This window comes from Melospiza georgiana, chromosome 5 (genome assembly GCF_028018845.1).
Source record: "Melospiza georgiana isolate bMelGeo1 chromosome 5, bMelGeo1.pri, whole genome shotgun sequence".
Classification (NCBI taxonomy): domain Eukaryota; kingdom Metazoa; phylum Chordata; class Aves; order Passeriformes; family Passerellidae; genus Melospiza; species Melospiza georgiana.
This window is the reverse complement of record NC_080434.1, coordinates 15,833,454-15,860,674: the sequence shown is the minus strand read 5'-3', so window position 1 is coordinate 15,860,674 and position 27,221 is coordinate 15,833,454. Positions and strand designations below refer to the sequence as shown.

General features: G+C 39.4%; 1 protein-coding gene across 1 annotated transcript; it reads left to right on the top strand.

The window, feature by feature from the left end:
• Window positions 1-27,221, top strand: DNAJB14 (DnaJ heat shock protein family (Hsp40) member B14). The gene is made up of 8 exons (XM_058024131.1): window positions 1-282; window positions 5,867-6,041; window positions 14,910-15,055; window positions 18,021-18,206; window positions 18,555-18,649; window positions 19,303-19,412; window positions 20,631-20,803; window positions 22,453-27,221. The coding sequence occupies exons 1-8, from the start codon at window positions 150-152 to the stop codon at window positions 22,575-22,577; spliced, it is 1,143 nt and encodes a 380-aa protein (XP_057880114.1). The 5' UTR covers window positions 1-149; the 3' UTR covers window positions 22,578-27,221.

The following is a 27,221-nucleotide window of genomic DNA, read 5'->3' as shown; positions in this document are numbered from 1 at the left end:
GCAGCGGCGGGATGAGCCCTGCGGAGTGAGCGCGGCCCCGCCTGACGCCCCGCGCCGCTCTCGGCGCCTCCGCCCCGCCCGCCTCCGCTCTGGCTTCGGGCCCCTTCTCTCTGCGCTGCGGCGGGCGGAGGCGGCGGAAGGAGAAGCCCATGGAGGGGAACCGGGACGAGGCCGAGAAGTGCATCGGGATCGCGCGGGAGGCGCTGGAGGCCGGGAACCGCGACCGCGCCCTCCGCTTCCTGAACAAGGCGCAGAAGCTCTACCCGACCGAGACGGCCCGAGGTGAAGCCCGGCCCCTTCCCCGCTGCCGCTGCCCGGCTCCGTCGGGACGAGCCCGGCCGGACCGCGGGCCCGCAGGAGGGCGGGCGCAGGGGGGCCTGCCCCGGGGGGGCCGTGCGGGCCGAGGCGAGCGGGAGCCGGCCCCAGAGGCGGCCCGGGGGCTCTGGCGGGGTGCGCGGCTCGGCTGGCGGAGGAGGCCGGAGTGTGTGCCCGGGAGCAGCGCTCAGGGCAGGTGCCTTCCGCCGCCGGTGCGTGACTCTGGCGTCAGGCGCTGCGGAGGAGTGGGTTTGCCTCCCCCGGTGCCAGCGGGGATCTCCCAGGGCCGACCCAGCTCCTCGCCTGCATTCCTCTCCTCCCTACAGCCATCAGTAAAAGCGCAGCCGTACAGACGAGGCTTAGCCCCGATTAACATCAGGGCATCTCAGGCCCCAGGCCGAGACAGGCTGGGTTGGCTTCTTTTCTGTCACTATGAATCACCCCTCTCTAGCAGCTTGCAATGAGAGCTGCAGCTCCAGAGTGGACCGTGTCCTCATTCTCTAATATATTTGTGGTCCGTGTCTCCATTCTCTAATATACTTGTGGTTTGGGTTTTCTCGGGTTTGGTTCCCTTTTGGGTGTACAGCAGCCACATAGGAATTGCACATGGGTTTACCTTTGCTAGAGAAAATAGAATATTTGGCACCCCCAAGACCTAATTAGCTCTCCTGAATATTCCGTACTAAAACAAAAAAATATTACCTTTAGCAAAAAGTGTTTAGAAATAATTGTTTCAAAGGAACAGTAGTAAGGTTTCAGTGTATGTAGAACTGTTTCCTGTCCTGGAGCCTTTCTGTCACACAGTGCCAGAAGTCAGCTCAAAACACCTTTGGACACAGCAGGGACTTGTTGCGTTCCTGTGGTTCTCACTTACGTGGTCTGTGCTGTGCAAGGAGCAGGAACAACTTCAGTGCCCTGTACCTGTTAAAGGCCTCAGCAGTTGCCATTTCTGCAGCGGAAGTGTGAGGCCAGATCTTAACTGGAAGTTGCTGTGAGGAGATGCAGTGAACATTTTTGGGCCTCCTATCCCCTGACTTCTTCTTCTATGCAAACAATAATTGAAGACTTTGCTGGCACTTTTTAAATTAGTATTTAATTTTTTCAAGTGTTTTGTTTTCTGCAAGACAGCATGGATGTTGTCATATTCCCCATAATTTCTGTGGCTTGAGAACATGACATGCGTGCAAATACTTGGAGCTTTTTGGAATCTGTTTTGGTCAGGAGGCAGGCAGGCAGAGGATTTCAATTCAGCTTCTTTCACCAAGGAGAGCAAATAGCTTCATCTGCTTCACACAGCTTGTTATCATCTTATATCTCAAGGAGTTAAAGCAGCTTTCAGGAAGAAAATCTGACTTGTTTTGAGCATTTGGTTTTTGGTTTTTTTTAAGTAGGACTGCCACTACATAACCACCATGATAAAGTATTCAGTGCAAGAAATAGATGGCTAATTAGGCTATTGTCTGTAGGACACTTGTTTTAGTCACTGTGGAAATTAGCCAAGTCAATCACAAACGAGATACAGACCTGGGGAAAAGAATTTGGCCTTATGGTAGTGGGCTGTAATCTGGGGAATTGTGTCTTCTTCAACGAAAAGCTTCCCAGAATTTCTGTGTGATGTTAAATAAGTCAGTTCACACCATTTCCATTAGTGACCAGCTAATTGTTTGTGCTTGGTTTTTCAGGTATTCAGCTTGAAACAAGGGCCTGATTTGTGGAACTGGTGGGCAGTTAAAGCTCCATCTGAAGCTAAAGAGAATTTCAGATGCCCTAATACCACTGAAAAAGTTCAGGCCTTAGGCCTGATTTGAACTAGGTACTTAGAAATTAGGGGACTCTGTAAACATCTAATATCTCTATGCTTCAGTTTTCTATTTGTGGAGGTTGTTGAATCTTCTAAAGTCATCTCATTTCCTCCCAAAACAACACCAAGTCATTGAATTTATTTTGGTTTTAAAGTTTGAGGCACTTAAATGGCCCTCTTAAAAGTGCAGTAAAGTGCAGGGACACAGACTATGTTTTGCAGAACAGGTTCTGGACGGGCTGCAATAAATTGCAGCTGGCATTTTACACTAAGAACAAATTAAATTGCTCTCATTGGCATCTTTTAGTTGGGGGCCCACATGAAGGAAAAAAATCCAACCTGTAATTCATAATTCAGGTAACCAAAAATGTGTCATAGCACATACCAGAGAGAAAGGAGTAGTTAAGGTTTTGTGAGCCCCTTTAGTTCTAACACTCATTTTACAGTCATAATGTGTTGGGTTTTTATGGTGCTAGGACAACGTGGTGCAGCCCCAGTTGCCTCTCTGCTCCCTTATGTTTCTCTGGAGTGGGTTGGAAGGTAGTTGAACTAATTTCTCACTGAAGTTGCAGATTCTTCGTATGCTGTACCTTTAGTATCGTTTTGAGAACAATTGCCCACCATTTCACAAACAAAGTTGTCAGTCATAAAAGCAATGAGAATGGTAATGCTGAATCTTTTACTGGTGGGAGCTTCCTCCTCCTGATGTTGTAGTGGATTACAAAAGGGCAGAGAATACGTTTTAACTATTGTCTCTAAAACAATACTATGTGTGATCTGCTTTTGGCAACATTTACATTTAGAGGGCATTCAGCACTAGTTCAGTCATCAGTGAAGTTTAGTTTTGCTAAACAAAGCTTCTGCCTGAAATACGCTGACTGCAGCAGTGCTATTTTAGGGCTTTACTAGTGTGAAATGTAAGGTCAGTGCTTATTTAATGATACTGAGCTAATGACTTCGTAGTAGCAGTGTCCATGTTGACGTCATTCTTTGCTAGAAAATTGTTTGATTTTGGTTTTTGCCAAGGATTCATCTTGCAATTGAACAGAACCTAATTGCTTGTTGGGGAAAGATTTTTTTAGAGTGAATTTAAAGATAATAAAGGACAAAATGTCCCTTTCAAACTTAGGTGCCATTCTGTTTGAAGGCAGAAAATAATGTTAAGGAAAACTTTGTGTTTTAGTGCTTCTTAAGATTTTCTTGCCCCATTTCTGATGCTGCCTTTACAAACAATTTTTTTGGGAGCATGTCAGTTTAGTTTTTAAGCTGTTGCAAATTCTGAATTAAACTGAATTCTTCCATTAGTGAAAGTGGGGGGAGGAGGGGGGTCATGTTCAATGCATAATGGAATCAAATGTAGTCCAAGGATCTTTCATTCAACAGCAGGTAATAGTACACACAACAGAGGCTTCAGACACACTCAGAGATAAGATTCATTGCCTTACCTGCTAACAAAATAAGTCTTTGGTTCCCTGTATGCCCTATTTTGAAATACTAGATGCACAGTTAAAGTTTTCTTAAATGCAGTGTTAGTATTACATTCTAACAGCTGGTTTTACCACCAGCAGTTCATGGAAGAGCCAGAGTATTTTCTGAATACCTAAACTGTATCTTCTATTTGAAGGAAACAATGGCACCATACCCTTTGTGTGGTTTTCTTTTTCAGTGTAGGACAATAGCATGTTTGTGTATGCTGTGTCCTGCTATTTTAAGAAGTTCACACTGATATATTTGAATTTTATTTTTTTAAGCATCCTGCATTGTATTCTCAGCAATGCAGCTCCGTTATGAGGTCTGAGAAGGGGGTTAAAAATAGTGATGTTTATTGAAGTATACTGCTACCAAACCTGTTCATTAAGAGACTTAGAGCCACGCTTTCTGTGGAGAAACGCTGCACATTAAAAATGCAAACCATGGCCCATGCCTGCGTTTCTGCCATTTCTGCTCCCACAGCTTCTGCATAAATGTTGGGGCAGGGATGAGAAGTTTCTAGGGCAATACCAATATGAAAGGAAGAACTGCAAAACTTGGAGCAAGCATTGTTTCAAGAAGGCCACATGTGCATTAGGATTCTGTGCAATGCCATTGTTAAATGTCATACTCACTGGATAGAAAGATAATTATTTTTTTGTTTTGTTTTCTGGTAGCAGTTCTTTGGAGTGCATTGGGATTGAAATGCTTCATTCGCAGGGCATTGTCTGTTCATTCAAAGCTCTGTTCTTGATTAGTTCTTAATCTGCAGACCTGGTCACCTCGTTGGAGTTGTTACAACTTCATTTACCTCAGAACTTCATTTGCCACAACGGAGGACATTAGAATAAAGTATTGCAAATATTCAGTATGTCCTTCAGTTATAATCCATAATGCAACTGTAGCTCTCCTGTTTTCAAGCTCCAGATTTCATTTGTAGTGAGAGCATCCCCTCAGTTACAACTAGACATCTAAAGCTTAGTTGTTTCCCTGTATCTGCTGTAAAGAGCCTGATCTGATCAGTCCACGAGTCTGGCTGAGGCAGGTGGAGGGCAGGACTGGCTCTGAAGTCAGCTGACTTTCTTGTTCAGGCTGAGTGTAGCTATTCACTAATAAGTGTATGTAAAACTAAATGCTGGGGAGCTTTTAAGAAGTGGTGGCTCTCCTTTTCAACAAAGCTTCACTTTCTTTTCTTCCTGTGATACACAAGCTATGATGTGTAGGATCCCAATTTTCTGCTGGGAAAAGACTATGCTAAGCAGAGGAGAACTTTTTTTTTTTTTTAATTTAGGAGAAAATTCTTAAGGATTCTTCCCATGGGCTTTCTAGAAGAAAGTGCTGTGCTTTCACAGTTCATGGGACATTTTTCCTTAGCAGTTTTTATTAGTGGGTTTTAATGCAGATAGTAACTAATTTTCTTTATGAAGCAAATTTAGCTTATGTAGTTTGCCATGCTGCTCTGAAGGAATCTGTTTTCAGGAAAGGTGGACTATTTAATAATCTTTAATCTATATTATACTTTCTGTGCAGTCCCTTGTGTTAGAATGGTGTTGTTTCTGATTCATTGCTAAGACAGATACCCCTAAAATACAGGCTTATATACAGAAATGGACTTTGTGTATAATGTTTATTCAGACTGCTACATTTGAGATCTACTGGAACATGGAATGAAAGAGGATTTCAAGAACTAGCAGAAGCCAACTGGTTTTCAAGTTTCAGGTCTTGAGTTGGGTGTACTTGGCTGGTCCTTGCTGGTTGTGGCATTTTAACAGTGGTTTGAATTTCAGCTGATATTGCCTGGAAGGAATAGAGCATCAGTTTGTGGCAGTAATGACTCAGGTTACAGGTAGGTATGTACTGTAGGAACTGAAATGTCTGGAGATGGGCTTGATGTCTGTGTGGAATGATTTGCATTTTATATAGAGTGCAAGGTTAGTTCCTCTTCTTCAATTTGCAGTTGCTTATTCAGGTGTTCAGATGTTTTCACCCCAAGGCACAGGTTCAGTGGCTCTAAAAAACATCTAGAAATGAAGCACCTGGGCATATTCTCTGCAGTGTTACATTACCTTGGCAGAGACAGATGGGAGGAGCCTGGTCACTAATTTTGAAACACTGTTCCATAGTTTTGGCACAAAATTTGTGACACAAAGTGGTGATCAGTAAGGAAGGAGGATGTAGCAGCTAGTCTTGTCATGTGGTGCTCTCATCTGAGATAGTTGAGAGGCCTGACTTTTTCACTGATACCTGTAATGATCCTATGATATACTGTTGTTTTTACAGTTTTGTTGGAAGCTATTATGAAGAATGGAAGCGCTGCTGGGGGAGGCGCTTACTGCCGAAAACCAGCCAGTAACAGTGATCAAAGTAAGCCCAACAGCATGAAGGAGAACAATGCATCTGCTGCAGGTGAAAGTGGAAAAGGCTACAACAAAGACCAAATGGAAGGAGTACTAAGGTATGGCTTAAATATGTCACTGCTTTTCATTCTGTGTATTATCTACTTACCCTTTCGATTCTGTCATCTAAAGGAGCCACAGGAAGTTTGAGGTTATCTCAGAGGGATTACTTGTACTGAACTTTGCCTGGAAGGAGGAGTTTTGCTGGCTTTAAACACTGAGTGAGACGCTGTCACTTTCTGCAAGAAAGATGCTACTCCTTTCTTCAAAATATTAAGGCTACTTTATGGAAAAATAATACTCAAAATAGTTACTGAGTAGATCTCATGGTAAATGGATAAAGTTATGAAAATTCTGTTGTACAACTTGCAGGGCAGTGTTTCTATTCAGTATTTTTATACTAAAGATGCACAGTCACTCCTAAAGTTTATTTTCAAGCTAATCTTGCTGTCCAGGCTGGTCTTAGACAAATGTTAAAATTATTTTGGTTTGAATGTAAAGGTGTCTGAGAAGCACTGGAATACATCATCTGAATTGCAGTATAAACTCTGCTTAGTGCAGCTTGATAGTATTAAGATGAGGCGACGATCAGGAAAGGATGTGGGAAAAGAAACAAAGGTCAATAAAAATGCCCTTTTGAGTCAAGTAAGTCTTAAGTCATGTTATTACTGCATACTTGCTGGCTGTAGGAGCAAGAAAAATATTGTTTCATATGTGCCCAGGTTTCTGCTAAAGAAATATGGATATAGCAAGGAAATTTCACAGCTCAAACCCTGGTATTTTCACAGAAGCCTAGCCCACATATTTTCAAGGGAGCTTGGAGTGAAATCAAGAGGTCCCTGTCTCCTAGTTTGTGTGTATTGGATGTTGTGCATAACAGAAATTTGGGGTGGTTGGGGTTTGTGTGCATCTGTGAAATGTATGTTTCTGTTGATACAATCTTAGATCTTCCTGCATTTCAGAAATCTGTTCAGCTGTGCTAACAGTGAGGAAAGAAGTAGTTTTTCTTTGTTGATACAGAAGCTCTGCATTCAGGCAGGTAGACAGCAGCAGGTCTCACATGATTATCCTCTTGGTGTTATTTACTAGTGCTTTCCATTGACCATCATCTCTGCTTAATTAATGTTATTACCTTTTGTGATATATCTAAAGTAAAGCCTGGAAAAGCCTGTATGTTTTTGTTAAAATGATTGTAGAATGTATGCTCGTACACACATCTGTGAGACAAAATATCCAGAAAGAAGTCGTCTGTAAATGTGGCTTAGGTCAAAATAAGACATGTCACATACTCCCAACAAGCTGCTGCAGGGAGGGCTGTCTGGTGCCAATAGTCACTCACCTGTGACGTGCCATTCTGAGCTGCAGTCTGCTTCAACATCAGGCTCCCTGCAAGATCAGTCTGTTTGTTTTAGCAGAAGGTATGTTACCTACTTTGTCTTGGCTGAAATGGTGTTGTAGAGCTAGCTTTTTTCTCTGGTTGGCTTTTGTGGTATTGGGTATTGCTTTCTCGAAGGGATTTGTTAAATGCTACATACACTTAATGCAGTTTGTTGAGATCAGGACCAGAGTTGGGGGTATTCAAGAATCACACATTGAGAATAATATTGATGCAACATTGCTTCAAGAACATTGAATGTTGAATACAGAGTTTTAAAACCTACCAAGATATTTGCAAAATAAGCGATTGTAATACAGAACAACCCATGTTTGTTTGTTTAACATACCACTTAAAATCATGTGTTAAAACAATGTCTTCACCTTTGCTCGGGGAATGCTGCCATCCTTTAATACAGCACTTCATGAACCTTTAGAGAGAGATGAATTTTTTGTTTAGGTTTGTGGAGTGATCATGTTGAAAGTTTTGAAATGTTCGTCATGTTATTATTTAGTGACATAAACCACTTAAAAAAATTGTGGTTAAGAATTAAGAAACATGTGTGCCTTGCCAATGAGAGCAGAATTAAATACAAACAATGGCCTAAAACTAAATGGAAAAATATAACACATTCAGTGATGATAACTGAGAGAAAGTTCATGTTTAAACCACAGTGAGAATGAGCTTTCTAGTTGGAAACGTGACAGACAGCATATGATATTGCTTCAGCCAGGCCCCATATTTTTCCAATTAAATGAAACATGCCCCTCTAGGGAGGGTATTCTTTAGAGAATAGAGTTTGTCACCACCATATGCTTCTGCTGTACCGCAGTGGAACGGTTTTCAGATGTTTGAATTGATTAAAGAAATTGTGTGTGAAAAGAGGTGGTTTTAAACAGTGTTTCATGCCCAGTTGTTGTCTTTTTTCTGTAAGAGAAGAAGTTTATAGCCAGCAAGGTAGCAAAACCTCCAAACTTCAATCAATTCTGACACTCACCATGGACATCGGACAGAGTGGTTTGCATGTGCATGATTCAAAAGGTCATTATCCTCAAATATTCTTCCCTTAAGGAGTTCTTGGTTCAGTAACTGAATATAGACATAGAGAAAGCTTTCAGCTACACTTCCATGCCATTTGCAATGCTTTTGTTGTAAGCTTTACCGAGCTGTCAGACAGGGAGACTGACTCTGAGCTCCCTGGCTTGGATCACTGAATAAAGTTCCTGGAATTGTACAGCTATCTTGAATTTGTTTGTGACAGCAGATTTAAGAAGCATGGTGAGAATATGCTTGGAGCAATGTAACTAATTTAGCTGCATTAATTTTCATCAGGGTTACTCTAGTAATGTGAGTAGCTATGAGTACAAACAAGCACCTCTGTGCTGGCTTCATTTTTTCCACATACACAGGGGACACTGATCACTAGCAAGTTACCATAACAGTTCTGTAGAGTATTACGTGAGCTTGCAAGCTGCTCAACAGGGAGGAGCGTAAGATGTAACATATTTCCTTTGATTGCATAAGTGCTGGGTAATGCTGCTCTTTGTGGGAGCTGTGCTTGCTATTTCAGTGTGACAGTTTGAAGGTTGAGAGATACCGCAGCACTTTGTTGCTTTTTAGTGGAAATGCTTTGAAAATCCCATCTGTAGTACGTGCATCTTAATGATCCTTAGCTTGTCACTGGCAACTGGATCAAGTTGCCTGAACACCCTTAGGTGACCTGCATGTGGGAGGTATTGACAGGAGACCAGCAGAAATATGCTAGGACCCACAGTGGCCTTGATGCCTTCTTAGAGCAAGTGCCCTAGAGGTCTCTAGGCAACTGAAAGCTACACAAGCAATGTCAGCTTAAGACAAATGTGTAAGAGTCACATGCACGACAAAAAAATGAGGCATTTTCATGTTGTATGTTTTATACAGGGTCTTTTTAAATTATCTTAAAATGCACATGGTGTTTGACCTCTTTGGTCTCTTTTTTTTTTAGTGAATAAGCCATAGCATGTATTCCATCTTGCCTTTTTGACATCTGAAAGAAAACTGCCATGACTACTAGTATGCTAAATTTGCATTGTTGTCTTGTGAAAACTGTGGTGGAATACTGCTTTTCCTGCCTTGCCAGCACCAGCTTCTTGGAAGAAAGCACAATAATCAAGTTTTGTATTTGGATTTTTGAGATAAAACCAAACCAAACGAATAGAGGCATGAGTTCTGTAGAAACCTTGCAAGGCAGGATTAAGTGCCATCAAGTAGTGGTCAGGAATAATCAGTAGCTTGATTTGAATTCATGTAGTGAACAAAAAAATTGCCTGTACACATTTCATGGATCAAAGTAGGAGTATAAGTTGTGTGACTGACTTTTTCCAAGCATTCTGCTGACACTTTCACAAATCCAGCAAAAAGAAAGATATTGGTTCTTTTCTACCATAGTGTCAAGAAGATAATTAATTGGAAGTGGATTAATAAGAGCAATCAGTATGTGTTAAAAAAAACCAAACCACCAAAGCAGAGAAATCAGGGCATGCCTTTAATTAGGCTGTAGAGCTGCCGTGAGTTTTTGAAATATTCAGTTGAATGGTTGAGAAATTAAGGTGGAAATCATAGTCATAGAGCCTGTCACAGAAAAGTGGCAGAGAAGACATGATGGACTTTGTCAGAAATCTCATAACTAAAATAAAATATTAAATTAATTCTGGAGAAAAGTATGCTGATGTAAACACATCCTTGACTATTTCATATGATACACACAATAGAAACAAACTGATCAGGTACATCCAAGAGCAAGGTAGTAAGACAAGCACCCTAATGTGTTGTTGAATCTATCGGTGCACCAGAAGTCTGAGAGTTCTGCTGCATTTGTTTCAAAAACTAGGGGTATGCTCGTACCAGCTTGAGTTCTTTGACAATGCTGTGACCTTCTCTTCCCAATCTAGAGCACTTCTTTCAGCCCATGTTTGTCACCCAGACTGTGACTGGCACATTACCAGCTCAGCTGCAAGATACCATTTGCATCAGGCTCTCTGGCATAGCTGGAAATTTGACCTGTATAGATTTTGGTCTGCATTTTACTGTGTTTTTCAGCTCAACTCTAGGATCAGAAGTCAGTATAGCTTCCTCTTGCTGGATTCTTTGTCACTAACATTCACATTGCTGCTCACTGTGCTGCTCAGTTCAGATTACCATTGGGAGCAATAATTGTGGCTCCCTTGACATGCTTCTGGTTGAAGTATTTGTCTTTTGGGCTGTTCCTGTGAGGCTTTGGAAGACCCTTTGAAATACTTCCTCATACTCCAAATTTCATGATTGTGCATTGCTGCAGGTATTTGATACAGTAAGGCAAGCATCTCTGATAGGTTTTGTTAATCTGATAAACGCTGGCAGTGCTGACCTAATCTGAATTGTAGATTTGAAAAGTGATCTGACAAGCACAGCATTAGGATCACATCATTTTGTGAGGAGAACCAGTGGTGGCAGCCCTTGGGTTTTTACAGGTGAGAAGAGGTGTTTCAGAACCTGAAGGGCTTCCTCTGCTGTCAGCCATGAGAGCGTGGAGAGGAGCCCAGCATCCAGCAGAGTTGTTGGTGCTGCAGTTTGCAGCTGGCTGACCAGTTCTGCTGCAGGTGCCTTGTCAGCTGCAAGCTGGGATAGTGGAGCTTTGCAAGTGGTGATGAGATGCTTCTGTCAACAGATTGGGCATGAATGTAGGCCATCACTTGCTCTCCTGCAGTTTGAGAAGTCTATTCTGTAAAAGTCAGGTGTTTTTTCAGGAACAGTCAGCAAATCTGTTAATCAGAAGGACAGGGCCAAGGTGTTGGCAGGGGACTAACAATTCAACAAGGAGAGAAAAACAGAAATAATATGATAGTAATTCAGATACAGAAGTGATCCAACCAGAAATGAAAAGTACAGGAAAAGCAATTCACAAAAAAGCCAAAACCCCAAGCAAAGTATCAGTGAAAACACCAAACTTCAAGTAAACCAAAAATAAAGAACAACAAAAATAACCTGTTCAGTACAAAACGGGCAGTTAGTAAGCAAGTGATGTGTACATTAGAATTTTAAAAAGAAATGTCTGCGTGGAGTTTACGTATGCAAGAAAACTAGCAGTAGGAACTGCAGTGCCTTAAGGGCAGCAAGACCAAACAAACAACAATTTGAAATGCAGCATTCAGAAAGTTGTTCATGCTGAGAGTGTTGGAGGGGTTTCAGGTGCAGTTGAAAGCCAGCAGTAACATGAGTGATGGAGCTTTTCCAGAACCTCCACTGATTTTACCCTTAATTTTTCCCTGCCTTTACTAGCTGATTTTTGTGCCCTGTAGTAAGAGAAAAGTGCCACCTGCCTTCCCATGACAAATCTCCACAGGATAATTCAGTGGTGCAGGTGAGGGTTTCTGGCTGAGTGAGGATTGTCAGAGGTCAGTCTGCTAAAGTAGAGGTGAGGAATATGTCCGGTAATGTCTGCATCTTTTGAGGGGCAAGGATCAAGTTGGCCATGGCTTCCAACAGCTTCCAGCAGCTGGAGAGAAATTTCTCATCAGGAGAGTGGAGTTTTGGGGGAGGAAGACTTGGAGCATGATGGGGCATCTGAGGCTGTGTGCTGGGGCATCCAAGGGTGGGCTGTGTGCTCCAGCAGTGTTAGAGAAGCCCTGTGGCTGCACAGCCATGTGTGACCTGAGTCCTGGTGACCCCACAGTTTGTCCTGTGATAAACTGACTTTCCAGGTTCTGTTTGTGGTGCATTAAAGTTTTGCTTCTCAGGAGCACATCACAAGCACTGATAACTTTGTTTAACTGGAAAGCACCTTCTAATCATCTTTGCTTGTCCTATCATCCCCAGTGCAAGTTTTGGTGCAGAACTCACATGAACTCAGTTGAAGGGGGAAGAAATGGAGGTGTTACCCTGTTATGATTGCCCTGAATTGTGCTCTGTCAGGAACCTCCTGGCAAAAGTCACTGATTTCCTCCCAGGAGGAAACTGCATTAACCAGATGCTGGCAGCTTACAGTCCAGGTGATTTTTGCCTTGAGGTGGCCAAGCAATGGTGTAAAACTGTTGGCTAATGGCACAGTGTGGTAAGGGCTTCATAGCATAAGGTCACTGCTGAAAATTCCAGGCTTAGGTATGGTTTTTGGCCCCTGTGCATTTGTAAGATCATGTAATGGTTTTTAGCTTTAAAACTTGATCTGCCTAATCCAAAGTCCTGCTAAACTGCAAAATTTCTATATGTATATGCATGTTCCACATTTGTGTTTGTAAAATTTTTCATTTTTTCTTTGCAAGTCTTTAGGAAAGACTTGCAAAGAAAAAACAGAAATGTGTTATACTTTGGCTGACCATGTTTCTCAGTAATAACAATACCTCATTTGTGGGCCAGGTTCAGGATAGCTGTTGCATGAAAGTGATTGCATTAATCCTTTAGATCTTCTGGTAGATACCCACCATTGCTGCTTCTCCTTTGAGGGTCATCCACTGTGGAGCATCCACTGGTTGTGAACAGGAGGAAATCTCAAGTGGGTTTTGGGGAGTTAGAAGTACAGGTTGGCATCTGTTGCATTATTCTTTTTTTTTTTTTTTTCCCATATTTCTCCTCTTGGCATCCTAGAGTTGTGAAATGAACGTATATTGTAAATAAATACATTTCTGTGGGTTTTTTTTCCCCCACAAAAAATGACAATATGCTGTTGAAGGAGAGAGTTGTTGAGGATGCACAATGCTTAAAAACACAGGAATGAATGTTTTACACCAGACTTTTAATGCTAAAACTATAACAACTTTGCTGAACATTGACGGCTTGCTATGTAATTTTATATCAACCAAAGTTCTGAAGAGTCTGGCCCACAAACAGATATCTCAGAAGCAATTGTTGAAGAGAACTTAGACTGGATGCTGACATAGCAATTTCATTAAATAAAAGCTTAATTTGATACTGTTAGACATTTAAATAAAGCTACTTGTTCTTGGTGCAGTTCATAAATCATCCCAGCATTGAGGCTGTGGATTAAGGGATCTGTACACTACCACACTTCTTTCTGCTTGTACAGATTACCAAAAAGAGCTTCCAATACTCACGAGTATAATTTAATGTATTTTCTTTCCAACCTTTCTTGATGGATTCACTGTGTTCTTTTTAGTTAGCTCTATCAGCTTCCTAATTGGAGCTTATTAAATGTTACTTCAATATAATGAGCCATATTTATTTCACAGGATGTTTGTGTTGGCAGCTGCCTGCATACATTCAATTCAGTGCTCTTGTGAGCATTGCACCAAGGCTTCCATCAAAGCTTCTGTATTTGAACACAGGAAACAGGATCCCTCAAATGAAATTTGATTTGATCAATCTGTGAAGTAGGATGGACCACACATGATGGTGTGGTTGTACTTGTGATGCTCACATTCCCTTAATTACAGGATTCCATGAGAATGCCAAAGGCTTGCTTGCCCCCTTGCAATACACAGGGCTGCCCTGTGTATAGTCTTGGAAACATTAAACCCAAATTTATGTAGACATTTGTGCATGTAAGAGAATGCAAATACAATTACAGCCATGTGAAAGACTCACATGAAGCTTTTAAAGTACTTTTGGCTATAATCTCTATTTCTTGCTCAGACCAGCCCATTTTTTTTGGCATGCACCCTGTGTCAGTGTGCCTTATTTCTGCAGTGCAAGTTTGGGATTCAGCCTTTTCTTTCTGAATTTTTACCTAAGTAACTTGGTTTGATTGTTAAGCTGTATTTACTGGTTTGATCAGTTCTTCCTGCCCACAAAGAATTAATGTTCTCACTTTTCCTCTAAGTCCTCTTTCATTCATCTGGGGTATTGTGAAGTATACTAAATCATTACATCATTTTCAGATTTTGCTTTTCCTGTCTGGGTTAGACAGCCTACAAAAAGAATATTTCTGAGGTTTGAGTTTTAAAAAATGCTATACTTGATTATATGAGATAAGCTAAATATGCAATTGCTGGAGCTGATAGTGTGACTTTGAATTTACATAAACACTTACAGAAAGATTGTTAAGATCCAGGTGCATTCCCAGCAGCAGAAGTATTCTCCCATGTTTTATTCCCTGAAAAGTGAATGCTTGAGTGATGGTAGGATTTGGCTTTAGTCTGGAGAAAGGGAGGTGGTGTTTGCTTTGTTTTATATCCTTCATACTGAAGTGCATTTGCTGTTTACAGTCAAAACACATTTTCCTACCTGCTAGTTGTGCAAAGTAAATTTGGAACCTTCTTTTTATGCATTATTAACATCAATATTAATGTAATTATGGGTGAAGAAATGCTACAGTAGTTGCAAACTGAAACCCTTTCTTACAACCATGGTAGTTCTACAGTAGGAGTAAAAGAAATGTACATAATAAGCTCAATAGTGAGTTTATTATCAAAAAATTACATTATTTGTTTGTAGAGTGGATATTTAAAAAATAATTTATATTGAAAGCAAAATATGTAATATTATGCACCAGTGTAGTGTATGACCTCATTCACAGCTGTGTGTTAACCCATTACTTTTACATCTTTTTGCTTGCAACATTTTACATAATTTTCTTTTGCAGTATAAAGAAATGTAAAAATTATTACGAAGTCCTTGGAGTGTCAAAGGATGCAGGTGAAGAAGACCTAAAGAAGGCTTATAGGAAACTTGCTTTGAAATTCCACCCTGACAAAAACCATGCACCTGGAGCAACAGAGGCTTTTAAAAGTAAAACACCATTTTTACTTTAAATTTCTTTTATCATTAAACTTCATCCAAATCCATATTTATCTGCATTGATTGCTTGTATTTTTACAAATGTAAATGTGTTTTTTAGCTGTGGTTGGACTGACATTTTTATTCAAGAAAATATTTGACCTTTGTTATATTAGAAGTAAAGATAAAGAACATGGACTTTGGCAGTAGGGCTTGGTTTCAGAAAATTAATGTTCAGTACAGGGAACATTATCTGTGAAACCCAATTGTACTTTTTTACTGTTGTTGACTTAATGTAGGTATCAAATTTTATTGTCTTGGATCTTTACTGTACCTGAACTAGATAAAAAAGAAGGCAATCCTTGATAGCAAAATGCAGTTTTTTTCTGAATCACGTGCCACACTAAGTTGCCTCTTCCTTAGAATTTCTTGGATGTGTGTAGTTTTACTACTTTTCCTGCATAAAAACACCTGAGTTCAATCATGGCCTTACTAGTAGTTGCCTTTGACCATTTTTTAGGTAAAATTTACAGTCTGACTTGACCTTATTTAAGGCTGCCTAGCTTAGTCCTACACAAGGGGAGTTATTGAAGAAAAGCTTTTTAAAGAAAACTACAGCTTCATCTCAGATGAAGAAAAATGTGAATCTGTAAGAAATGATAATGCATAAACAGTCTGATTGTGGTACATCTTTTTATTTTTTTCCTGTGTGAGGTTTACATGCAGACATTTGAAAAAATCATTCGGATAAAACACTTAAAATTGGGGAGGGAAAAAAAGAAAAAAAAAGTCGTGAGCAAGACTTCTGATACAGACTTTAAGAGGTAATTATAATGATATATTAACGATTCCAGATGAAAAGTAGATACAGAGAGCAGGAAAGTTGATTGCTATTGATTCATTTAATACAGCCTTGTGATGTCTTTATCTAAAAGATACTATTCCTATAAAATTGTCTCAGGCCCTGGGAATAAAATAGTTCTTCCTTGTTAATAGCATTTCAAATAAATCATCTTTAAAATGTTAAAAATCAGTTTCTTAATATTTTATTTAATGTGAGCACTTTGTACAAGTCTAATTTCTTCAGCTGCATTTCACTTTCTGGTTTTTAACTAGATGAGTAAATGAACAGAAAATTTTGTAGGGGAATCTCATTGCCCAAAAATTATTTCATGACAACTGGCATTTTCTTGCATTGAAATTATCGTAACCTTTTGTATGGCTGAGTAAATTTATGGTTTAGTTTTCCTTTAAAGATATCTGATCAGTTTTTGACATCAATCTGAGAAAAAGAGTTTTTAACAATAGTTTTTATTTCATAATAATGCTTTATTTTAAGGAAAGGTCACATTATAAAACAGAATTGCATTTCATGATAGGTAAGGTACTTAGATCTTGACCTACCTAGTACTTCTGTTGTACTGAGCAATCTTACTGAAGTGAATTTTAAATCAAAAAGTATGTGCAAATGTAATAACTTCTGCTATCTTTTATCAATTTAATCAAAAATCTTTCCTGTGAAAGTTTTGAGCAGTGACCTTTTTTCATTTTTACGTCCTTTTTGAAAAGAAAGTTATATTGGAATCAAATCTGTTGTGAATTAGCACCAGATAATCAAAAGCAAGTAACAAACAGGCATATGGTGACAGTAGGGTAACTTCACTTTATGTGCAGTCACCTGAATTATCTCTCTTAGTTTTTAATTCTTGGGATAATCTAAATTTTTACTACCTATTTTATCCTCATACTGAGCAACACAGCAATATTTGATGTCAGTTTGTATCTTGCTGCAGTTCAGGCTTCATTTATTTGGGTTTTCTCCTCCACTTAAAGGAATTGTTTAGGTTTTTTCCTAAGGGCATCTTAAAAGACTTGTAGCTAAAACTCATTAACTTTTGCTTAGATTGGATAGCGTTTAAAATATTAATTATAAAGCCACAGTCTTATTTGCCTGTGTTGAGGTTATGGTGGTGCACCTTTCATGAACTTTTGATGACTGATGGCTTTTCAACACTGAAAATCATAATCCCTGTGCCTTGGGTTGGTTGGCTGCAAAGGAACTCTTTTGTTGGAGAGGCCTGGAGGAGAGATTAGAGAGGAAGGCAGAAGGGGTTTAATGAAGATATGACTGAGTGAAGATTGTTCATCAAGTGGCAACACGAACTTTCCATCAGTCTGTAAGATCATTATGTCTGTGCACGGCAAGAAAAAAGCTTCTAAAGTCAGCAGTGTGTGTGGGTTTTCTTGCTGATATTTTCTGTGCTTACCTAAGTGGGGTTTTTTCCTTTCTACTGCCAAAATGGAAGCTGTTCATTTGTGATACCATAGCATAAACAGGGACAAGCATCCAGGCCAGGCCCTCCAAACACTGAGGTCATACTGACCGCCTGAGGAGCACATTCCTGTCATGCATGCATGTTCTACTCCTCAGGTTACATCATGCAGAACTTTGTGTTATTCATGTAACCCACAAATACCTTCAGAAGCATGAAGAAAAATACATTCACACTCTTGTAGACAATGAGGTTGGTGCATTCCAAGAAATGCCCACTTTACCAAATGAAACCAAAGAAAACCTGCTAAGTCCATGAAGGTTTTTTAAGCTAGCTGCTAGAGCAAACTGCAGTTACTCAGCTTCAGAGTCTCATTGTAATGCTTGATGCTTTTTTTGTAACTGCAGTGAGAGAGAACATTTCCACAAGGGTAGGTGTTCCCCTAGAAAAGGAAACAAAGCTCTCCTGCCTTCTGCCTTGTTTAACAGGATAAAAGGCTTTTGGATAGCGTTGGTGGGAAACTTTGTGGAAGCTATTCTAAGAAAAGTGGAGATGTTTCTGGACCTTGTTCTACTGTAGCTGTTTTGTAACATACAGTAAATTGCATCGTTTGCTGCCTATTTTTGACTTTGAAATTGCAATTTTCATGCTGGAATAGCTTTTATCATGCATTTATGGGAGTTGTGTTTTATTCCTCGCTTCAGAAATCGGAAATGCGTATGCTGTGCTGAGTAATCCAGAGAAACGAAAGCAGTATGACCTTACAGGCAGTGAAGAGCAAACCTGCAATCACCCTAGCAATGGCAGATTCAACTTCCATAGAGGTTGTGAGGCAGATATTACTCCAGAGGATCTGTTCAACATGTTTTTTGGAGGGGCCTTTCCAACAGGTATTTGTATACATCAGCATAATAATCGAGATTTACTGCCAAAGTGGCATTAGAGTTTATGACATTATAAAACAGTAGAATTATTCCCGCCAGCCTTGAACCCCAACTCTACAATCTGCATCAGTTTATTTTTCCCTCAAGTGTTCCTAAATCCCAAAAATGTCAGTTCTTTGGGGTTACTATCATACAGCTTAAAATACTTATTTTAAACAACTTTGAAATTTCAAGATACCTTAACGTCGTTTTATGTGCTGTTGAGCAGTAATGTAAAGTGCTTTATGTTGCTTCTGTACTGACCTCTAAACAGTGTTTTTGTACATGATTTTAATGTGGATGTTCCTTCCCCAGGTAGTGTACACTCATTTTCTAATGGTCGTGCTGGCTACAGCCATCCAAACCAGCACCGTCAGAGTGGGCACGAGAGGGAGGAAGAGAGGGGTGATGTAAGTTTAAGCACCAATGGCTTTAAACTACAAAATTTGCTTTCAGTATTGTGATTGTACAGGAGCTCTGTACTGTAGAGGAGGATTTGTACCTGCCAGTTGGGTATTTCAAACTTCAGTGGGTGGTTTGCTTACTGACTGATAAATAGGTGTGCAAATTTGAGAAGGTAATAGCCTGGTTTTGTAAACTTGATGTTGTATGTCACTCTCTTACTGGTGACTGGTATTATTAACCTATATGTGCCACTAATTGTGGCCACTAATCCTTGTATGCATAGAAAAATTTATTTGGGCTGAAGTAAGAATTGAACTTACGGCTCAGTATTCACCTCCATGAATTATCTCTAGTCCTGTATAATCACATATCACTGTATAGATAAGACCAAATCATAGCATACAATGTAGCTGAATCCAGCTTTTATGTGGTAGTTGCTTATGTGTATGTGCTAACCCATGAACTCCTGCAGCCTGAGCGCTGTGTGAATATTGTGTATGCATCTGAAAGTTCAGATAATACCACAGTGTTTACAGTTACTGTTTTCCTAGCAGCTTTTGAGGCTTAAAGCAAAAAGTCACACTTAGCATTAAGTATTGTCAGATTTACCTTTTTGCCTGATGATTTATGAAATACCTGAATCTGTTTTGTTCCTTAGGGAGGTTTCTCTATGGTCATCCAGCTGATGCCTATTATTGTGTTGATCTTTGTCTCCTTGTTGAGCCAGTTGATGGTATCTAACCCTCCTTACGCCTTATACCCAAGATCGTAAGTAATACTTAATTACATCACCTTAAAGCAGAGGGGAAGGTATTGTGATCACCCTCTCCCACTTAGAAGCATTGTGGAGAGTCTTCCCTTAGTTGATCATTGATTTCCCACAGTGAAGGAAGGGAGGGAAGGTGTAGATGAAGCAGAAAAACATGTTCTGTTTTTTAAAAAAATTAGATGCAAAGAACATGCTGTGAGAATGTAATGGAGAAGAGAGGTCAGCAGTACCTGGAGTTCAGGAGGTCTAGTACAAGGCAGTGGGTCCATGCAACGTGGCGTGTTGCAAAGGTGTTTGCATCTCCAACATAGTTATCAAAACCTGAAATCTTCTAAGGCTCATTACTCTTTTGGGGGTAATCTGTGTTTGTAGAAGGTGAAGAACTTGAAAGCAACTTTCTCATCTTCATTTAAGTGGTAAACATGATGACGGCTGGGAAGATTGTCTGTTCTTTGCTTCATTCTAGGTGATGGTAAAATCTTCTTTTTCTTGTGAAGAATTCTACTTGTAAAACTTACCTGTTTCATACAGTAGGGTATTTAAACCTTTTTATCTTCTGAGAAATAAGTAACTTGAATCAAGCATGCAGCTAGCTGGTAGAAATAGCCCACTCACCACACTGGTTTTAAAGGGCCTTACTTCCTTGCAGAACCCCTCAACAGAGAAGTTTATTTTCTCCTGTTTTTCAAAGTTCTCTATTTCTGGAGTAGGATGTTTTTCCCTTCTGCAGTTAAGCTGTTGTAATGCTTAGAAAAGCTTTTCTGCCAAAATGTTTGCACCCGGTCTTTGATTTTTAATCTACAGAATGCCAGCAGGAAAATGAATTTATCAGGGCTGGCAGCAGACACTTCAGAATGGAGATGCTGTACTGGGTTGCTACAGAATAGTGACCTGTTTCTTTTGAGTTTGAATGTAATTTTCTATTATTAAAACTGTATTTGGCTAAAGAGGTATGAAATAAGTGTCTTAGTAAAGTGGATTTTTTTTGAGATCAAGTGTTTTGGCAGCAGAAGTTTAATGTTTAGGTAAGTGCAATAATTTTTTTCTCTAGCAGATTATAGAGCCTTTCTTTTAATTATTTGTCTCAGAATGGCAGTTTTGGGAATGTGCTGCTATTATTCTGTAATGTCAATATTTTTTTAAGTCTACTTGTGGTGTTAAAACAATAATCAAATTAATATTTAGTCTTTCTCTCCCCCCCACCTCCTTTTTTGCAGAAGTACAGGGCAGACCATAAAAATGCAGACAGAAAATTTGGGTGTCATTTATTATGTCAATAAGGACTTTAGAAATGAATACAAAGGAGTGTCATTACAGAAAGTGGAAAAGAGCGTGGAAGAAGATTATGTATCCAACATTCGTAATAACTGTTGGAAGGAGAGGCAACAAAGTAAGTTTGGCAATGTGTGTAATTTCATTAAATCATGCATTACTATAAAAATAGCCTGAGGCTAGATGGAAGTGTTTGTATTATTACAACATCTCAATGCAAAAGTAAGTGTAAGGTCCCCTGCTGTTTCTCACTTTAAAACTGTCCCCAGTGTGTTACTTAGTTTTTGAATTTTAATCAGTGATCTAAAAACCCTTTGTAAATTATCAGCAATTTTAACCTGATTTATTAGCTGTGACCATTTCTCAGAAAATTAAAGACTACACTAAATTGATTATGACAAAGCTTTTGTCCTTAACTCACTGCAATTTCTAAGAATTCTCATGTCTGCCACGTTACTGTATCATGGCAATAGCTCATTTCCCTAGGTGCTTTTATACAAGTAAATAAATAAACCAGAAGCTTACATAGGTGTTTCCAGAGAGACGAAAAAATAATCTGCCTTGGACCACTGTACATACAAACACTGCTTTTCCAGGCAACCAAGGACAGGCAGCACATCCTGTAAAACAAGGGAGTTCAGTTTGCCATCTGTTTCTCCAGTCTGATATTATACAATGAGTTACTTCTTTTCAGAAACCTAGAATTCAGTGTTAAAGCATAAGAATACTGAAGAGCACCAGCAGCCTTTTCTCAATCAGCATCAATTTTAACAAGTTATTCTGTTATCTGTGACCATTCTGTGAGCTCTGTGGGAACAGCACTGCTAAAATTACATCAGTGTTGAAACCAGATGGTTTTAACTTTTCATGTGGTGAGCTTCAGTCATAGAAAACTGGAAAAATAATTCATTCATGATCTGTCAGTACACAGACTAGAAGCAAATAGAATGTAGTTCTCTGAGTCAGATCACATGTTTCTGTCCAGCTTTAGTCTCTGCAGTCCAGTTGTTTGGTACTTGTCATTTATCAGGTTGTGAAAACTACCCAAACTGATTTTGAGTAAGAGGCTCCTAATGGTTTTTCTTTTTATCCTGATTATAGAAACAGCTGATTTTGTGGTTTTATGGATTTAAAATACCTGTTGTGTGTTAACTCTCTTTGACAGTTAAAATCTATCTGGGGTTAATTGACATTTAAGAATGTCTTGCATTTTGAGTTGAAGTGACAAAAAAGATTTTACAGAATTACAATGCTCAGCAATGTCAGGCTGTTGAGCACCAGTATAATACAGAGCGCTCTTAATTATTAATAGCTCTGAACACTGACAGTCTGAATCAGCATCAGCTGAAGTAAAGGGCTTAACATTAAGATTGGATTTTTTGGGGCACAGACAAGATGCTAGAGGTATCAATAACAATGCAGGATCACTGAGAGTGGCCTATATTTGTAGTGATTAATGAGGTCTGACAGAAGTAGTAGGGGATTTTTGTAGGGTGTGTTTTTTTCGTGTTAATCAGATACTGCTGTATGAACTCTGAGGGAGCTGGAAGGCTGATACAGCTTTACCTGCTCAAAAAGATGGAAATGTTACAAAGATCCAGCAAAGGAAAACTGTAGCAGTGCTGCTTCAATGGCATCTGAGGGAAGTTAGAATAGCGAGAAGGAAAAAAGGGCAAGGGTTACAACCTGAGGTGTTTTGTACAGCTCTGTCATGTGCCGAGTATTGAGTTTGTAACAAAAAAACTCTTTTCTCTTTTCTCCTTAAAGAAACAGACTTACTTTATGCAGCAAAAGTCTATCGAGACGACCGGCTCCGAAAGAAAGCAGAGTCCATGTCCATGGAGAACTGCAAAGAACTAGAACGGCTGACCAGCCTCTACCGAGGAGGATGAGCTACAGTTACACACACATCTTACCTATGCTGTTATCTCTCCTGAAACTGAGAAGAGATTTAGTTTCACCATGGATGCTGGAAAAGAGGGTGGATGTAAAACTCTACTGTGTAGCTGTTTCCAGAAACCTTATGCTGAAATATCATTTAACGGCTTCTTTACCTACTGTGAAATATAGGTAACTTTAATTGTTTAGATTTTACTTCAAAGCTTCTGTGAATTCTTTCAGCAGAGAGAATAGCTCAGAAAGGATGCTATACTTATAGAGACTTAGTCATAGTGGTTCTCCTCTAACATATTTGCCATGTAAATATCTGTGGAAAGAACTCTTTGTGTATATATGAGTTAAATGACTTTCTATTTAAAAATCTCAGAAATTTAGTTCCATATTACATTTTGTCTCACTGATGGAATAAATGGTATGATTACATCACTCCTATTCAGATGTCAAGTGTGTGGAGTTGAAACAATAATTTTTAATATTTTATCTCTAACTCTATGTAAAATCTTCTAGGTTTACCACTTAGAGGAACTTGGTATTTTTAAATATAATGGCATATATTCCTAAATATCTGTTGGGGTAAATTGATCTGGTGTAGAGTAGCAGTTTAGCTGTTGTAGTTTTTTAGCATTTCTAAGCAATGCTGAGAAAAATAAGAACTACACTAATCTCTTTTCAAAGTAAATATTTGCAAATGCTGTACAGACCATTATAAACATTGCTTTTAGTACTTGCAACAGTTTACAGCAGCTCTACCATTTGGTATTCCAGTAGTAGTAAGTCCATACGTACGGTTAACATGCCTCCATAGCTTCCTTAATTTTCACTGGAAAGGTAGAGGAAAACATGCAGCACTAAAATTTTAAAACTAAAATAAAAAGGCAACCTAATTTTTTTTTTCCTGGCAGGCTTCCATTTTCTTACTACTTTTTCATTTCAAGCTAGGTCCCAATACTGATTCCTCAATGGGCACCGCAAGTGGAACAGGGAAATTTTGCTAAGGACAAGCTATGTGCCTTTCAACCCTTTTGCCAACTATTTAAATGCTTTGCTGCTTTGCAGTGTGCTCCTATGGTCAGAGCCCTATCACTTGTCAGAAGAGGTAGGGTATGTTTTTTTTGGGACCAGAATGTAGCTGGACTGACTTTGTAGAAATGAGCAAGCCTACTGTTTGGCTCCTGCATAGAAGATCATGTAACTCAGTGGCCTGGAAATGGAAACTAAATGTAGCCACACCTGCTGATGCAAAGAGGTGTTCTGAAGCAGCTAAGTACAATGTACTTGAAGTTTATCAAAGTATGTTGAAAATGTTTTTAGGTTCAGTAGCTGATGTTTTTTACATTTTAACAGTGTTATGCAGGGGAATGTTTCTTGAATTTGAGAATGCCAGACAGCTTGTATTATGGGCAATATATTTTGTTTGACAAAACTGCTATCTTTGAACAATGCTATCAGTTCATGTGGAGCCAAATATTTCTCCTAAACTGAAAATTTAAATACTTTGTCTGACTTCATTGCAATTCATTCTGATCTACAGCAGGGTATGACTTTACAAATACACTAAATTACTCCAAGTGATCCAGAAAACATTTTGAATATATCCCTTTTCCAAATTGTCCCAGTGGAAATGTCTTCTCTTGAATTGGTGTATCATGAGACTGGCTGCAGGCTTTTAACTAAGCAGCTAAACCAGCATTCAAGGTGAACATAAAAGCCTGGTGCACAAAACAGAACTAAAAGTTGCTGAAACAACAACAAAAAAAAAAGGGGTTGCTGTACTGAATGTCCTTGCTAAGACTGCAGTAAAGGGTTCAGATACAATGGAAAGGCATCCAGTTGTTTGAAATATGCAATCCAAATCTATGGAGAAAACCAGATTCCCCAGATTTTGTAACTGTCCAGAATGTATTGTAATTATATTAATGAAAACAAACTATCAAAGTACATCCTGGTACTCCTGTGTCTTCTTAAAAGAAGAAAGTTGTTCCAAAGGCTTTAACAAGTACTTGGGCCTTCCTGTTTACAAATGAGTCTGAGTTTGCAAGTGATCTTTTAGTTAACAGGAAAAAGGATATCTAACACATTTATCAAATATTGGAACTGTGAAGTCAGAGTGAACGGATGGTCTTAGCAAAGCTGTCTGTAATAATCCTATGGGCTGTGTCTGCCCTGCAGCCACTTCTGGTGCAGGTGAGAAGTGGGGAAAGGGATGGATGCTGAGCTGGGTTCCATTGCTGTCAGTTCCTCTGCAAACTGGAATGATGTGCTGGCTGTGCCCTATGGCAGCACAGACATCCCAGAAGGTTAAAGGTGAGACCTAGACTGCAACATTTCATTTGACTACCTATTGCAATTAGCACTTTCTGAAAAGGAAATAATATGTTTATACTGGTGGAAGTATGCTGCTTAGCATTTAACAGATTAAATAGTTGCACACTTTGAAATATCTAGTAATGTGCAAAAGGATGCTGTGATTTCCTGTGGCATAAAGATTAAGCTGCTCTAAATATGGCCTGCAAACATTCTTTTAATATTTCAAGTGGGTGTTTTTCTCCTCATGATTGTTGCTTTTTTTCCTCAAGTCTGAAGGGTTTTTTTCTTCATAAATGTCAATATCTTCCCTGGATTTGTTAAGGGAATCTGCTGGAAAGTTCAGAATTCATTTTCACATGAGCAAAATGCAAATTGAAGAGGGTGGAGTACTTAAATCTTTTCAGATGACCTTTCTTCAGAAGGCAAAGTTCCCATCAAAATCAGATACTGGAAAGAAAAGGGAAAATCAAAACTGGTTTTGAACAGCCTGACTAAAAATCCCTCAACATTTTATCTACCTGCTCCTTACTGTTTTTATTTAGTCATTACCTTTCATTTAATCTAGAGTTAAAGATAGCATGAACACGGGTTCTTGGTTTTATCCTTTAAAAGTGCAGGCAGAAAAGCCTTGTAAAAAGAGAAAAATCTTGGCATGGCTCTGACATAGCCTAATGAAAAAAGGAGGTGATTTGCATCTGCTGAAATATAACATCAATATGTGTTCTATTTATGGAGCATCCTGAGTCACAAGCAGTTCAGTGTTCACATCTGATGAACATTTCCCTACAAGTTCTCTGTTTGGGTATAAAACAAGTCTAAATTGAATTTTTTAACCTTTATTTAAACAGTCTTTTTTTCTCTTACAAGTTTCCAAGAAATGGTAGAACATTACCGCACTAAAAATGTAACAGATGCATTTAAATAAACAGCAGAGACAACTTTAAATAATAAATATTTTTAATATAATTTTGTAACAAATGCTGTAAAAGGATTAAAATGGGAGGGCAAGAATATTTTTTAAGGTTGTGTGTTCATAAATTTCATTCACCCTTAAGCAGTTGTTATGCTGACTTCTTGTAGCTCTTTTTGTCAAATAGAAGGAGAGTGCAATAGTAAAAGCATTTTGTTTTTTTTTAAAGCAGGTAAATCTGAAGCTCTAACTTAGATATGATGTAATAAATACAGGAAAGAACAAGGCCATTTGTTGTGGTTTGGCCATGACCCCAGCAGCGTGCAGCCAGCTACTCCCACCCCACAGCAACAGGAGGAGAACCAAACTCAGGTAAAACCTCTGGGCTGAGATGGCAGAGGTTTAATCAGCAAAACAAAATCAGAGATCAGTGATCAATAGCAATGAAAAGGGATACAGCAAGGGAGAGAGGAATAAACCCCAAGAAACAGAAGTGGTGCCCAACACAATTGCTCACCACACTCTGACCAGTGCCCAGCCTGTCCCTGACGAGCACTCAGCAGCTCCTGACCAACCTCCCCAGTTTAAACACTGACCATGAGGTGCTCCATGGATGGAATATCCCTTTGGCACATTCAGCTTTGCTGTCCTGGCCGTGCTCCCTCCCAGCCTCTTGTGCACCTGCTCACTGCCAGAGCATGGGAGACTGAAAATCCTGGATTTAGGGTCAGCACTGCTCAGCAACAGCCCAAGTATCAGTGTGTAACCAACATTATTCCCATCCTGAACCCAAAGCACAGCACTGTACCAGCTGCTAGGAAGAAAAGTAGCTCCCCCATCCCAGCTGAAAGCAGGACACCATTATAAACTATACTTCCCATACTGCTCAGTCTGGCAGGAATTAGGTTTGAGTATTGGGCTTCTCCACATTTTCAGAAGTAACATTAACATGCACTGTTTAGTTATGACGTTATCCTTCATGCAGAATACACTTCTCCCTTCAATACTGGTTTATTCCATGTACAGAATGACTGTCATTGGGGTGGAAGAATAAATTGCCATTAATAGCAATACAGGGGCCATCTCATAGATGCTTTTGCATAGGTCTTATTCAAAATGTGACAGGGGAAAAAAGTAAAATTGATCACTGAGCATCATGGCTGCAAATAAAAAAACAAGTTGCATTTTTAAACATTTTTAGTGTATAGTAGGGAATATTTTAATAAATGAGAAGACAAAGGTTGTTGCAGGTAGCATTTTCAAAATACTACCAGAAGCTCACATGATGATTTTATGGGGTTCTCTTTTAAGTATCTCTCTAATATGACCAAGTCCTTATCAAATTGCTGTGTGTGCATGGCTTGGATTAAGAAGGAGGTATGGATTCTCAGTATTCAAATAAATTTGTTCTTTTGAATGA

What these genes read in the sequence shown, in the direction of transcription:
- DNAJB14 (XM_058024131.1), top strand. Translation starts at nt 150, where the DNA reads ATGGAGGGGAACCGGGACGAGGCCGAGAAGTGCATCGGGATCGCGCGG. An exon ending in CCCGACCGAGACGGCCCGAG is followed by an intron (nt 283 to 5,866) that starts GTGAAGCCCGGC and finishes TTGTTTTTACAG; the next exon opens with TTTTGTTGGAAGCTATTATG. An exon ending in TGGAGGGGCCTTTCCAACAG is followed by an intron (nt 18,207 to 18,554) that starts GTATTTGTATAC and finishes TTCCTTCCCCAG; the next exon opens with GTAGTGTACACTCATTTTCT.